The following is a 14812-nucleotide window of genomic DNA, read 5'->3' on the forward strand; positions in this document are numbered from 1 at the left end:
CGGTAAACTTCTGCGGATACATGTTCGGCGCGTCAAGAAAAAAATTTCCATTCAGTGTTTTTTTTTGGGGTTTCCAGTTTTTCTTTTCTTTCTCAGGCTCTATACCTCTTAAGTCTGTGTAATCAGTTCTCTTTCTCTCTTATGCTTCGATTCGGTGTTTGTTGTTGTTGCTTGATACCCTCGGACTCCCTAAGGCTAAAGCCGACCGTTTTTCTTCCGAGTTCGTAATAGGCATCAGTAAGCATTGAGAGGGATTCGTTGTCCTTCCATTTTCTCTTTGGTTACGTAAGGGTTATGGTTTCGTTGATTCACCTTTTGTGTTTTGCATGTCTCTTTTTGGTTATGCATGTGGTGGCATTGTAGCATATTCCCCGATCCCCCCGTCCTCCGATGCATATGTATTGCATGTTGAGGATTTTGCCCTTTATTTCTTAGCACTTTCTTTATCCTCATGCGCTCGGCATCTGCTTCATTACTCTGGAGATGATTGGATGGATGGAATGCACATGGACAGAAAGGTGGGTTTGGAAGACGGTAAATGGTTAATGGATGGTCAACTTTTCAACTCGTGCGTTTTCCGTAAAATGTTCTGCCTCGACAAGGAGAAGACGATCAAAAGTGTGGGTTCCAGCAAAGCGTGATTTGCCCTATAATTGGACCTGCCAGCTTCACCCTTCGATTTATTACTCGTCCTTCCGCCCATTACTTTCTTCGGATTCATTATCAGTAATGTTGTCAAATTGCTTCGTATGAAGTATTGCTACAACACAATGCGATTTCGGTACAGTTATAAATGTCTACAACGGTGTACTGATGGAAGCTTCGACATCAGAGCTACCACTTCTCCATAATACCGTCTTCCTCATCAAGTCTACTGCTTGCTTCATTGCTATACTTACATTGACTTGTTTGACTTGGCTCATCGTGTTAGTCTCGAACTGGGGAGTTGTTCCGGTCATTTCCTGCTCCGGGAAGAGTGTGAGTAATGGGAAAAGAGAGTCGGATGTCTCATGTAGATAATTTGTAATGATTGAAGAGCTCCTATCTCACTTTCCAGTCCATCCAACGCAACTTCGAAACACTGATACCGTTGCTCTAAAGCTGTCCTAAGCACAAGAAGAACTTCCAATTGACACCGTGGCATTCCGCCCTATACACTGCTGCAGCAGAAGCAGAGAACCCTTTTGTGTACGCCCCCTATTCGCGCACTCTGTCCGTCAACCATCCCAAGCGTTAAGGCAAGCAGTAGGTGGTGTAAGTTCCATTGACCCGAGCGTCAGGGCAATTTCCCAGACTTTCGGATGCGACGTCCGAGGTTGGACGGCAAAAGAGAGACCGCCTCACGATCGAAGGCCCCGCCGATGCCAGCATGGTGTCACTGCGCCTGCAGTCCGGCCCGAGGCGTACCGGACGGCAGCTTGCTACGTCTGAAGTTGGGAGCGCAAACCCTGCGAGGGAGAACCAAGCAGGAAACCGAGAGAAAAGAAAGCATCAAACGCAGGTCCGGTCCGTGAGCGGATCGCCTGGTAGGTGGGCAGCAGAACCCATGACCGGAAGAAAAACGCATGAAACCTGCGGAATGCGGGAAGAATGAGAGAAAGAGGAATAGAGTACCGTGCTGCGAGGTTTGGGACCGGAACGTCTCGGTTTCGAGTGTCATCAAACCGTTGGGCGCGGCGTCTTTGTGCTCTGCTGGCTTGCTTGGCGCCAGGCACACCCGGTCCCAGAGTATGCGGCAATGTCTTGGTTCGGGTCTGCCAAGCCAATCCGTTTGGTGGATATGGGCGGGGGAACCGGGGATAAAGCCGTGTGTTCGGTAGCCGCCTTCGGCTTTATATAGTTGGTCATTTGAGGAGAGCTGGAACGGAACAGGGGAATATGGCCTTGCAGGAGACCAACATCTCGGTCGAACGTGGGGGTCAATACGACAACATTGTGATACGAATGAGCATGTACGAAGAAAATGTGATCGTTTTCCAACATGCAGACCATTGGGTGAATATGTCGAAAACTAAGCGAAAGCTATCAATTAATGGGGAAAGCGCCGAAGATGGTTATCGGTCAACGGGTAAGAATAGGACGCCATTCGATGCAATGGATAGATACCACCCCAAAGGAGAATCTAAAGCAAAACGCCGCATTATGCCTCGTGAAATCATGCAAATCTAATGCGCAACAAAGATCCACTCGCGCGCTTACGGCCTGGATGACCGTATGATCGTAACAAAAAATCCAAGTCCCATAAATCAGAACTTCTCCATCATGTTTTTCCGAACCGTCCACATACGAGCTCTCTTTCCGTAGATGTACATGGGAATCGTGGAAAGGAGGCAGGCGAGCTGAATGCCGCCAACGACGAGGAAAACCTTTTTGCCGCCGTCGGATTCAAGCCAATGGGTGAAGAATAGAGAGAATACGAAGCCGTGGAAAACATCTGGATAACATGGTAAGTCATAAGTCAACGCTTGGAGTTTTGGTGAGAAACTTACTTTTCGAGAAATTGAGCGTAACCAAGGCTTCACCTGCGTACTGGCGATACGAGTCGACGCAGAAGGTGATGGACGTTGTGCTTCCGAGCGAGCAACCGAAACTGATGATACCGAAAAAGACCGTCGGCACTGTTACGGTGTAAGCGAGGTTTGGACGCCAAATTGTACGAAAGTAACTTACCAATCCAAGCATCCTTTTCCTCAGCACTCCATCCGAAACCCATCAGACCAATGACTGTGCAGATTGTAATCGGAAGTGCCATGACAAGGCGGAACTCTGGTTCGTAGACGCCATCATTGCGCCTTGACATCCATCGCACAATGACATCGCTGACCTTGCCAGCGACGGCTGTACCCAGCACACCACCGACAAATGGGCTGATGTAGACCAGACCGCACTGCAAAGCGGTGAAGTTATACGATTCGCTGTTCCGGTAGATGTGCGAGACGGATTCAGACAAAACGATCAGCCAGCCGATGGACAGGGAATAGACGACAGTGCTCCAGAGCACGGCTGGGTATGCGAAGAGGATAAAGGGACGGCACATGACGCGGAACCAGTTGTCGCGGGACAGACGGCCCGAATAAGGAGCAAGAGTCTGGAGGTACGTCTTCTTTGGAGCCTCACGGTACCGGTCGGTGTAGTGGCAGACGGGCGGCATTGGTGTCGATGTTCCAGATGCGGCTTCGAGATCAGCACCCAAATGGCCAATCGAAGGTCTCTCGGACATGGGTGAAATAGGTGGCGACATATGGGGGCTGTGCGGAGCGGAATGTTGAGGAGACTTCAGGGCAGAACGAAGGGGATGCGCAGCATGTGGACCGAAGTAATCGTCGTCATGGCCTTCGGCCTTCTTTTCGGGCTCCTCCTGAGCTTCCGTGGGAGGCGCGGGAATTATCTGGATCTCGGGAGCGCCTTGTTCAGCGTCGTGATGCTCGGGGGTGCTGTCGGCGAATCCGACATGAACATTAGGATTGTGTCGCTTTTTGGGGCCCATGGAGCCAGGGGTTTCCGGGACGGTATGATTGGTATTCTCAACATGGGCGAGCTTCTCATTAACACCCCGCAAATCTGGGTGTGATGGCCTCGGAGACTTCGCGTGGTGAAAGAACTTGGAAGCGCGACCAGCCGGCGATGTAGCTCGAGACCTGCGTGACTTGCGGCGGGGGCGAGGGGTTCTATCCCAAAAGGTCTCGGGCACGAAGAGGAACAACAGAATACCACTGAAGGCAACAATGATGGCGACGATCCTGAAGTCGAGTTAGTCAAGATTTTCGAGAAGTGCGGGTTTGGGTATTACCAAAAAACCCATCTCCAACCAAGCGATTGGATGATGGCGGCGCTGACAAGGGGCACCAAGTTCTTTCCGCTCAAAAGAAGGAGGGTGTAGACACCCAAACGGTAGGCGCGCTCGTGCAGGAAAAAGATCTCAGCGATCGTCGCCGACGGGAGACACTCGACCGGGGAGACGGCAAAGCCCTGGACGATGCGAGCTATCAAGAGCGAGACATAGTTGGGCGACAAAGCACACCAGACTGCGCTAAGAATGAACAAAATGACGCCGACGAGGTAGACAGGGCGTTTTCCAAATAGAATGGCGGTTGGAGAGGCGAAGACGCTGCCGAGGCCCATGCCCAACATGTAGAGACCGGTTGTGAGGGCGACACTGGCGGTCGAAACGTCGTAGGTGGCGGCAACGTTGTTGAAGCCAGCAGCCAAGATGGGAGTCATGCCGCCGCCCAGCATGCAGAAGAAGCCCAGAGACAGCAAGGCAGCGTCGCGGCGTATGGGGCGCCAGTTGAGAGGATCATTGTGCGACTCGTCGGGCTGGGGATCGAGGATGATGGCGCCATCCGGGGTGCGTTTTTTCTCGGTGCGCACCGAGGCGGCGCTCCGAATGGAAGGCGGGTAGGGCGAAGGCAGAGAGGAGGACGAGGTCCTGGCTGGGGCGTTTCGGAGACCCAGCGGTTCGTTGCGCTGGTTGACTTTGGAGAGGAGGAGAACAGAGCCTAGAGAAGCAGGTCAGCGCGAAGATCGAGGACGGATGGCATGGGGGACTGACCTGGGACTTCGTCTGTTTCCTTGTCATTCAGGATGCCCAAGCTCCATTTCGCCGGCCTCTGCTTCTCGTCTCCGTAGTCTTCGGAGGAGGAGGCGTGGGCGGAGGGAGGCTGAGGCTCCTTGCGGGCCGGGAGCCAGCGGACCATGGCGACGGCGAGGAGGGTTGGTGGTTGGGCTGACGCGTTGGTATATGAGGGTGTTGTGGGGCGCGACGCAGGGACCAGATAGCTCAGCAAAGAGCCCTCTCTCTCTGGCCAGCTGCTTCTCGAGGTCGGGCGCGGGCATTGCACGAGGCGGCCATGCGGGCTTCTTGTACGAGGTGTCGGGCGGTGATTGTCGCGCGGCGTCAGGCACACCCCTGTCTTCCCCGGGTTTGGTCGTGGAGAAGGGCTCGAGACAAAGTGACGTCGAAGGATGCAGAGATGGACCGTTGATGGCGCCGGCCCACCGGGGTCGCGCCGGTGGGGAGCTGGCCTCGCGCGCCGACCTCACAACACCACGGCTTCCCGCCCTGCTTCTTTTCTGCCTGCGCCTGACGCGCTTCATCAGCCAGTCGGCTCCCGCCGCGCCTGACGGCTTGCCCATCGTGTTCTGCCGACTGCGCTGCAGCGTCATCGCAAGGGTCTGCGCGGGCTGGTAGGCTCATGTTTCAATCGCGACAGCCGCACGCGCCGCCGCCGCCGCCACACCGCCCCAGCAGATCGCAGACCCTGGTGCGCGCGTGAACGAGGCAATGCCGTATCTGACTACGCGCAGAAGGCAGTCGTCGCGCGATTTGTCGGCCCACAGATAAGCCTTGCCCGCGCGGCGCACCCCCTGGCCTTGTCGTCGCCCATCGCACGCAGACCGCCTCCTGGCTCTCTCGCTGATCGCCCCGATATGAACGATCCTCGTCTGCTGACCCAACGTCACCCGTCTGTCTGCCTTGACTTTCACCTCACCATGCCCTTGGCGCCCGGCGGAATCCTGGTGCGGTGTGAGTTGGTGTATATTGAGATCCACCAGAGCGTCGTCGACATATGCATCCCGCCTGGTTTCGGAGCCTCGGCGCCCTCCTACTGGCTGGCGACTGCCGCTCGCCAAGCCTGCGGAGCCGTGAGGCTGACGAGCCGCCTTCACCAGTTCACCAAGAGTAAAGTATCGCCACCACTTGATGACTAACCCCGGGTTACCGTCCGACAGGCTTGCTGAGGAAACCGTTTGTCTCTTTTCATTGTGGGCCGCGACGATCGAGTTTCCCCATTCGTGTCCTGTTGTGGGAAAACAGCCACTAAGGTGGGTATCACAAATCATGCATTACCCACAACAACGTGGGACCATACACGCTACAATACCTAAAGCGCATAATTCGAGTGTCAATGCTGCCCTAACCAAAAGCAGCACGTCAATCGCGATGAAACTCTTCTCCGATCACAGCAGGTGACCAACAAAGAAAATAGCACCCCACTTCCGTATCATCTACGTCTGCATGCTCAAATGCGTCCTACCATAGCAACGGTAGTACGCCATTTTTCCGAAATAACTAGGTGGTGCAACATCACGCTGTCCTTGCCTCCCTCAACCCCCACCGCTCTGTGGGACCCACTTGCCAAGGATCGCGGCGACATACTCGCGTACATCTGGGGATGGAAACCCTGGCTTCTACACGTGCACTAATCATTGGGGTTGGCGTAGTAACTGCACGCCGAGATTGAGCTTACAAAGATGCCAGGGTCCTCAATGCAACAGGAGTGCTGACGCCGTCGTCGATGCTTTCCGAATTCCATCTCAAAAGATAACTCGTATTCTTATTATCCAGTGGGGTGGCGTAGAACAAGGCTTCCATGCCACTGGTCCCACTTTGGAACAAAGTTCTGCCGTAGAACATAAAGCCGCTGTTGATGTATCCGCTGGCCGATGACACTATCTTCACCGCAGCGTAGGCTTCAGACTTAGTGTCGATGTACAAGCTTTTGCTGTCAGCCCATGTTGTCTCCGTGGGCGCCACGAGTACGACGCCGGAGTTGATTGCAACTAAGGATCAGTTTAGTCATCTGCAATCTCCCTCTCTCTCATGAGATACTGACCGGTGACATTGGTAGCAACAGACGCATTTGCTGGAGCACTGCCGAGATACCCAAGACCTGCAGCTTTATATTAATTCACAATCCAACTTGAATAAAGGGAAAAACGAACCATCGGCATAAACGAGCGGAAGGCCCCCAATGTTTACACCGTACCCATACAGTTTGGTGTACTCGCTGTTGGCTGGCGAGACATGGACAGATGCTGATGCAAGCGACAGAAAAAAGCTGTGGATGATATTGGACTTCATGGCGGTGGAACAATTGATCGAGAAGATTGAAGTGATTGTATGGGACCGCCATTGAGCGGCACTTCACACCTCCAGATATAAAAAGAGTGCAAAGTGGTAAGGAATATACCGGCATCGCTTATCGGAGATCCGAGGATCCTCCACATTGCGTGGCCATGAATCTAAAAATGGGAGCTAATTTGCCTAGTGCGGTCCTGGCACCGAACTACAGAAGGGTACCACAGCCGAAGGCTAGCGCAGTCTGATTTTCGGTCATGCCATGGGCAGTTGAAGCTATCATCCGGACGCAAATGTCGAATTAACAATTATACACTCACGTCCGGACGATCGCTTCAACTGCCCATATAAGTCGAATAATTTCTCGTAAATGTTGTGAAAATTTATGTATTCTGAGGAGGCCGTTGTTACCCCTGTCTCAAGGCCTTGATATCCTTCGCGCGCTAGCCTTCAGCCGCAATACGCCTCTGTACAGACGCCTCGCAAACCCCATATTCGTTCAAAGAGCCTAGCAAAAAAGCCAACCGAGCACTACTGACGCGGCCATTACCAAGAATACGGTCGAACAGCTCATGAAACGCAAAGACCAAGCTCTTCCCGAACCCCACAGACAAGACGAGACGTGTTACAGCCTTGTTCATTTATCTATCATGTACATTCGATCCCCGGCTTGAAACAGAAGATCTATCGACCTTGTGTATCTGGACATCTGGAAAGATCTTACATGGTAAGATCTTAGCAAATCATGGATTCACCACTCAGGATTGTTGCAGCCTCTCGCCTGCACTAAGCCCAGGAGTTTCCTGTGAGCACGGCTTTTCCCCACGAAGACAAGCCGCGCGTCTCATCCCGGTCTTTTCCATGGCGTAGACGAAGGGAACAATTACCGCGCCTGGTAAGTGCACTGCAAGGTTGAATTGACGGAATCATCCGAGACCGTGTCCCTCGGTAGCCTTCTTCATCACCATGATTTGAGTTATGTTGTGTGTGCCAGTGGTGAATCTTTCATCATTTTCCCAAGTGTGGCTCGAACCATGGCGACGCTGGTGACGCCTGTCTTTGGACTAAGTAAGTCAGCCACAGGGCTGACAGTCCCCTGGCGTTCTGGGCCAAAATCAGAGAGGGTTTAAAATGCTATCAGTCGGTCGAACAAGTTTGAGATCCATCCAGGTATCGTATTCAGTCACTCGTTCAAGGGACTTTGTCCCGAGCCACTCTTTAATTGTAATTTTCATCGTTTCCTAATTTCGAACTTCGTCTATCGCAATGCTTTGGCTTACAAACTTACTGTATGCGCTTCAATTCTCTGGAGCTGCACAACAAGGGAACAGTGGTCAGGCAGGAAATTTACAGCACGACGCGGCGGTCACTCCACCTCCTTCTATCACTGTTGCTGGTAATGTCCTTACAGCTTCCCACGGAATCTATGTATTCAATCACAGGACCCTCTCTCCAGATGGTCCTGCCATCACTGTTGCAGGGACGACATACAGTCTGCTGACAGGACCTCATGCCTCGACAACCTACCTGGTAATAAAGTCTGGCGGCTATCCAGCTACAACACAAACGGTTCAACAATCGAAAACAAGCGAATCGAGCTCCACGCGTACTTTAGCAACCGTTAAGGCATCTTCCACACTTTCTACAGTCACTCATGCAACATTTTCAAGCACCACCTTGGCTACCCATGCAAGAATTATCTCAAGTGCTAGGGCATCTGGCCCTAGTTCGAGCCTCCAGACGACCTTTTCATCCTCTTCAACGGGCATCTCCGCCAGTGTATCCACAGGCTTGCGCACTGCTTCCTCACTCTCTTCCAGTAGGACGTTGGCCAGCACAGCAACCCAGTCCAGCCATGCCTCTTCAAGCTCAACCGTGTCCACTTTGGCTACGTCAAGTTTGACATCCTCCGCTCGCTCAACATCCACTCGTTCTTCATCATCGACTGCGTCAACCTCCACTGGCACACCTTGTTCAGGGAACACCGCAAATTTGAGAACTGCATGGTGTGACTACACCGTCGACGATGATTATTACACAGTCGTCCCTGATACAGGTGTCACACGAGAGTACTGGTTCGATCTCCAAGAAGTTACGGTCGCACCCGACGGTATAGAGAGGATTGCTCTGACCGTCAATGGAACGATTCCCGGACCCACAATCGAGGCTGACTGGGGCGATACTGTTGTTGTGCATGTCGCTAATAACTTCGTATCGAGCCTCAACGGCACCAGCATTCATTTTCACGGAATCCGCCAGAACTACACCAATCAGCAAGATGGTGTGGTCAGTATAACGCAGTGCCCGACAGCACCTGGCGAGAACTATACATATACCTGGAGAGCAACGCAATACGGAACAACTTGGTAAGCTTCTTAAAATGCTTGATGTTGTAATAATACTAAAGGCGGTCAGGTATCACTCCCATTTCGCGCTTCAAGCGTGGGAGGGCGTATTTGGCGGTGAGTTTGTCTCTATTCACTGTTTCTCTCCATATAAATCTCTGAGACAATGTTGTAGGCATCAAGATCAACGGCCCAGCGACTACAAACTACGATCTCGACCTGGGTCACATTTTCTTGAATGACTGGAGCCATGAGACATCAAGCTCTCTCGAGATTGTATCAGAAACCCATGGTCCGCCAACTTTGGAGAATGCATTGATAAATGGAACCAATGTGTACAACAAATCCGGGATCGTCACCGGTTCTCGATTTGAAACAACATGGGAAACTGGGAAATCTCATCGGCTGAGGCTGGTTAATGGCGCGATTGATACACATTTCAAATTCTCCGTCGACAACCATACGATGACGGTCATTGCGAATGACCTGGTACCTATTGTCCCTTACAACACCACCGTTCTGAATATTGGAATGGGTAAGGTATTCTGAGAAAGGGATGATGCAAAGCCTACATCGCTGACATGGAGTTGCAGGTCAGCGTTACGACGTAGTTATCACGGCTGATCAAGAGTCTGTCGGAACTGATTTCTGGATGCGGGCTATCCCGCAGACAGCCTGCTCTAACAACGAAAATCCTGATAATATTAAGGGAATTGTTCGTTATTCGACCAGCACTTCTTCCGAGGACCCGCAAACCACTGGGTACGACTACTCTAACGAGTGCGTCGACGAGGATATGGACGATCTGGTGCCGTGGGTGTCCAAGAACGCCAAGTCCGGGACATCCCTGCGTGAAGTGGTGACACTGGGCCGCAACTCGGACAACTACAATCGCTGGTACATGAACAGCACATCAATGGTTGTTGAGTGGAACAATCCGTCTCTGCTGCAGGTGTACGACAACGATACCGAGTTTACCGACACCAGCGGCGTTGTGCGGCTGGATACGGCTAATGAGTGGGCCGTTTTCGTAATCGACACTACCATGCCGGTTCCCCATCCCATCCACCTCCATGGACATGACGTGAGTTCCCCATCCCTTCCAAGAGACGGAGCCAATCAGCTAGTATTGTCTTCCAAAAAGACAATCAGCCCGGGAAATTCTTATCTGGCCCGCCCCAAGGGACAGTTTCTGAACCTTCTTCGCTGACTGTGATTTTCTCTTCGACACAGTTCAATATTCTCGCCCAAGGAACCGGGACGTACGACTCTTCGGTGGCGCTGAACCTGGACAACCCGCCGCGGCGGGATGTCGCACTCTTGCCTGCGGCCGGCTACCTCGTTATCGCCTTCGAGACGGATAACCCTGGCGCGTGGCTGATGCATTGCCATATCGGCTGGCACACGTCCGAGGGCTTCGCCATTCAGATTTTGGAGCGCTGGGATGAGATTGTCCCATTGATCGATTATGAAACGCTGGAGAGTAATTGCAATGCTTGGGATTCGTATGTGGCGTCCTACTCAGTTGAGCAAGGTGATTCGGGCGTATGAAAGGGTGGAATTGAAGAAAGCCTAGTACTATCGCTCCTAATTGTAATAGCTTTAATTTTAATGTTTAATCTTGTATCTTCGAAGTGGAGGTGGGGGTGCATTTGCAGGGCGTCACGAGATGGATAGTTCTGGCTCAGAGTCTATGGGATACTTGGCATGGATTTCAGAGCTTCAAAAGCGCGCCTCTTACTGTTTGTGCCAACTGGGCTCTCCATAGCCTATGCTCGTTCAACAGAAAGACTTCACCGGGGCGACCGAAGCAGAAGTTGGCCACGCCGCCCTCGACCAAGATCTTGCCGAGAAGAAGACCGCCAGGCGACCAGACATTTAGGCCATCGCCGCAGCCGCTGTAGACGTTGCCATCCATGTCGACCTTGATACCGTCCGGGATTCCAGAGTCGGCAAAGGCGAAAAGCCGGCGGTTGGTCAGGAAAGGCTGGCCCGAGTAGTACGTCACGTCAAAGGCGTAGCTGCCTCCTGTTAGCGAATTTATGTAGGAGTCACGGGCAAAATGGCTCACATTGATGAAGGTCTTGTATCATCGGTTGTACCGTCTCCATGAATCCAGTCCGTGTCGGTGATGTACACAATCTTCTCGTCCGGAGAGAAGCAGATGCCATTTGGGCGGCCGAATCCGTCGGCTACGGCGCGAATGCTCTTGGTGTCGGGATCGTATCTATAGACCTGGTTTGGGAGCTGAGGCCGGGGACGGTAGCCTTGCTCGAAGCCGTAGATTGGATCGGTGAACCAGATGCTGCCATCGCTGTGGACGATCACGTCATTGACGGAATTGAAGTGGCGTCCGTGGAAGTTATCCAGCACCAGAGCAGAGGTGTATGGCGGAGATGCAGACATGTAGAATAGACCAGATGGTTGGGTGGGCGAGCCTTGACTGCAGAATAGGATGCCATCTTTATAGTTGACACCGCCGTTGGCCATGACGATCTGGCCATGATCGATCTCTTCGCGCTCTACTTTTGGCGAGCCATGGTTGATGGTGATTTTCGAGACCTCTACGCGCGGCTGGCCATCAGTACCTTCAAACCTATTGCTTGTTATGAACAGCTCGTTCTTTGATGGAACGAAGACGCCGGCTTCGTGGGCAAATGGGTAGTTGTTGTCCTCGAGGAGAAGCTCAAGTTTGGGGCTGGGGCCCAGAATTGGATTGAAGCTCTGGTGATGGACAGTGAAGCTAGACATGTTGGCCAAGGATTTTTGAATTGGATTGGAGGCGGGGTAGACGCCGACGGCGACCGGCTTTTGAATGACCATGTCGGGCCGACCCGCCTGGCGCCCCGCATGCAGGGGTGATAAAGAACTGGACCTCCCGAAACCCAGATAATCGAATCTGCCATCTGTATGTATTTTTCAAATGCATATCTGCGTCCGGACAAGAGGGTTTGCTGAGATTGGCTGGTTCCTTTGCTGCCACCACCGTCTCCGTCATCATTACTGATAAGCAGGGACCACGTCTCACTGAGCGTCGACGTCTCTTGACAAACCATCGCGGCAGCACAGCTGAGGTGCCACGTTTCCACAAGACCACGAGCCGAGGGTGTAACGCTTCATTTGTTAGCCTCGCTCTGGAGATTCGGAGACGTGCTCATGACTGAAGGGTTGCGGTTTTTTTTTTCTTGCAAGAGTCGATGACGTCGGCCCGGTGTTTGATGGTGGTATTCGACACTGCTCGTGTAGCGGATTCCGTCCTTTTATCTCGGAACTGTCATGCGCACCCGCTCCCTCTCCAACCATAGCCATCCTGTGATATGAAGGGTGCACGATCAGTGGTTCGTGGTTGATCTGCGGCGGGCCGAGAGAATGGAAGCGCCGTGCACGCCCGGACGCTGACGACGACAAACGCCCCACCGCGCGTCACCGCGTCGGCACAGCCTTTTAAATGGGCCCTTCCCCAGCCACCTGTTTTCCATGGCGTGGCTCCGCCAGTTTGCATTGCGCCCTGCTTTTTGGCTGGCTGGCTGTGACTGGCCGGTGACAGGCGGTGGGCTTCCCCTTTGAGCTAATTCAGCTGTTGCCTCGCATGACCCTACGCCAGCAGCGCACTGTACCTGCGCCTGCTAGTAGCCTTGGAACCTTCGCCCAGCCTCCCCATATTCTGCCATCATAATGAGGGCCGGCACCCTGGCTTTTGCGGCTCTTCCAACCATCGACTACTGTGCATATCGTCTTTTTTGTACAACATTTTACTTTCTTACTGATTTCCTTCTCTTGCTGTGATCTTTCAACATACCCTTAGCATGCGTTGCATTTGGACTTCAGTTGCTGCATTTGTTGCCCTCGCACCTCGCTCCATCTTGGCGCAAACCTACACAGAGTGCAACCCCCTCGAGAGCAGTATGTCGATCACATCCCTCCAGTGTGAGCCTTTTCTGACTGTTGCAGCATCATGTCCCTCCGACGACGCCCTATCTTCCGGATCTTACACAGTCGACTTCACCCAAGGAGAGAGTGACCAATGGACCACCACCGCCGGTACCGTCAACTACGGTAGCAACGGCGCCGAGTTCACCATCAAGCAGTCCGGTGACGCGCCCACCATCGAGACGTCCTTCTACTTCCTGTTCGGTAAGGTCGAGGTGCTGCTGCGGGCCGCCCCCGGCACCGGCATCGTCAGCAGCGTCGTCATGGAGTCGGACGACCTGGACGAAATCGACTGGGAGTGGCTCGGCGGCAAGCCCAACCAGGTCGAGAGCAACTACTTCGGCAAGGGCAACACCACCAGCTATGACCGCGCCATCTACCACTCCGTTTCCCCCGAGACTCAGAGCAATCTGCACAACTACACCATCTACTGGTCCTCCGACTACACCACCTGGTACATCGACGGCGTCGCCGTCCGCACCCTGAACTACGCCGACGCCGTCGGCGGCAACAACTACCCCCAGACCCCCATGCGCCTGCGCCTCGGCGTCTGGGCCGGCGGCGACAGCAACAACGACGAGGGCACCATCGGCTGGGCCGGCGGCACCACCGACTACTCCCAGGGCCCCTTCACCTGCTACGTCGAGAAGGTCTCGATCGTGAACTTCTCGCCCGCGACCAGCTACAGCTACAGCGACACGAGCGGCAGCTGGAGGAGCATCACCGTTGATGGCGGATCCGTGAACTCAAACGAGGGAGGCGCCGTCGCGACTGCCACTTCGGGGTCGACAGCCTCGTCGACGAGCCGGTCTGGCATGTGGTGGACGGCGAGCGCCGCCGCCGTCAAAGCGGCGTCGGGCGCCAGTCTGAACGATAGAGCAGTATCTTGGAATTGTGTCATGGTGGCACTGGGTCTGGCTTTTGGTTTCACGGTGATATGAGCATTTGACTGCATGAGTAATGGTTAGAGACGATAACGATTCACGATGTACATATGATAATATTGAATAAGAATCACTTGACATTATGTCGAAGCTCACATGCTCGGTCTGTTGCCTGATTTCCTCCAGGCAGAATTTTCCTTACCGGCGCTCGTGACCATTGTGTGGTTCTTTCTCTTTGTGGAAGGCACGTTCACAGGGCTCCTACGTATAAAAAGAAAACTTCCTCGCGCTTCTACTCTCTTTTCCTCTCTTCTTCAGTCCGACCTTTTCATGATGAGGTATGGGGTTTCTGTGTGCCCTTACGCTACTGAGCTGAGCTAACATCGTGGAATCTATAGAGTCGAAGACCTGCTGTCGTTCCCCGTCGCCTTCGGGCCATTTACGAGCGTGGGTGAAGTATATGAATACTCATCACGCGTGCCTTCCTTCTCTCCGCCGCCGCCGCCACCTCCTGGCCCTGCGCCTTCTCCTCCTCCTCCCTCCGCCGAAGAATGCCGCCGCCAAGCCGAAGAAGAAGAGAAGAAGAAGGCTGAGCAGAAGGCCTTCGAGGAGAGGGTGGCCGCCGAGTGGGCCGAAGAGCCCTTGCCTTTGCCGGAGGCCAAGGGTGACATCATGCCCAAGAAGAAGAAGAGCAAGAAGGCCAAGAAGGGCAAGAAGAACAAGAAGAACAAGAAGAACAAGAAGAACAAGAAGAACAAGAAGAACAAGAAGAACAAGAAGAACAAGAAGAA

The 14812-nt window shown here is 53.3% G+C and overlaps 5 protein-coding genes across 5 annotated transcripts; 2 read left to right on the forward strand and 3 right to left on the reverse strand.

The window, feature by feature from the left end:
* Nucleotides 1–2246: 2246 nt before the first annotated feature.
* LTHEOB_8825 (MFS transporter) lies at nt 2247–4697 on the reverse strand (the record flags this gene model as incomplete). The annotated part of the gene is made up of 5 exons (XM_035518345.1): nt 2247–2434; nt 2490–2618; nt 2671–3740; nt 3791–4499; nt 4553–4697. The coding sequence occupies 5 exons, from the start codon at nt 4695–4697 to the stop codon at nt 2247–2249; spliced, it is 2241 nt and encodes a 746-aa protein (XP_035370130.1).
* A 1550-nt stretch (nt 4698–6247) lies between these two features.
* Nucleotides 6248–6865, reverse strand: LTHEOB_8826 (Cytochrome p450 protein; the record flags this gene model as incomplete). Its single annotated transcript, XM_035518346.1, has 3 exons — nt 6248–6564; nt 6618–6674; nt 6727–6865. The coding sequence occupies 3 exons, from the start codon at nt 6863–6865 to the stop codon at nt 6248–6250; spliced, it is 513 nt and encodes a 170-aa protein (XP_035370131.1).
* Nucleotides 6866–8516: 1651 nt separating this feature from the next.
* Nucleotides 8517–10758, forward strand: LTHEOB_8827 (Multicopper oxidase; the record flags this gene model as incomplete). Its single annotated transcript, XM_035518347.1, has 7 exons — nt 8517–8588; nt 8686–8868; nt 9122–9228; nt 9278–9324; nt 9383–9742; nt 9801–10291; nt 10441–10758. 7 exons carry the CDS (start codon nt 8517–8519, stop codon nt 10756–10758), a joined length of 1578 nt encoding a protein of 525 aa, XP_035370132.1.
* Nucleotides 10759–10921: 163 nt separating this feature from the next.
* LTHEOB_8828 (Six-bladed beta-propeller TolB-like protein) lies at nt 10922–11958 on the reverse strand (the record flags this gene model as incomplete). The annotated part of the gene is made up of 2 exons (XM_035518348.1): nt 10922–11228; nt 11279–11958. 2 exons carry the CDS (start codon nt 11956–11958, stop codon nt 10922–10924), a joined length of 987 nt encoding a protein of 328 aa, XP_035370133.1.
* A 1055-nt stretch (nt 11959–13013) lies between these two features.
* LTHEOB_8829 (Extracellular cell wall glucanase Crf1 allergen Asp f9) lies at nt 13014–14812 on the forward strand (the record flags this gene model as incomplete). Its single annotated transcript, XM_035518349.1, has 4 exons — nt 13014–13110; nt 13159–14069; nt 14340–14359; nt 14420–14812. Coding segments are annotated over 4 exons (1421 nt in total), but the record flags the coding sequence as incomplete, so codon positions are not given.

The sequence above is a fragment of the Lasiodiplodia theobromae genome (genome assembly GCF_012971845.1).
Source record: "Lasiodiplodia theobromae strain AM2As chromosome Unknown scaffold_28, whole genome shotgun sequence".
NCBI lineage: Eukaryota > Fungi > Ascomycota > Dothideomycetes > Botryosphaeriales > Botryosphaeriaceae > Lasiodiplodia > Lasiodiplodia theobromae.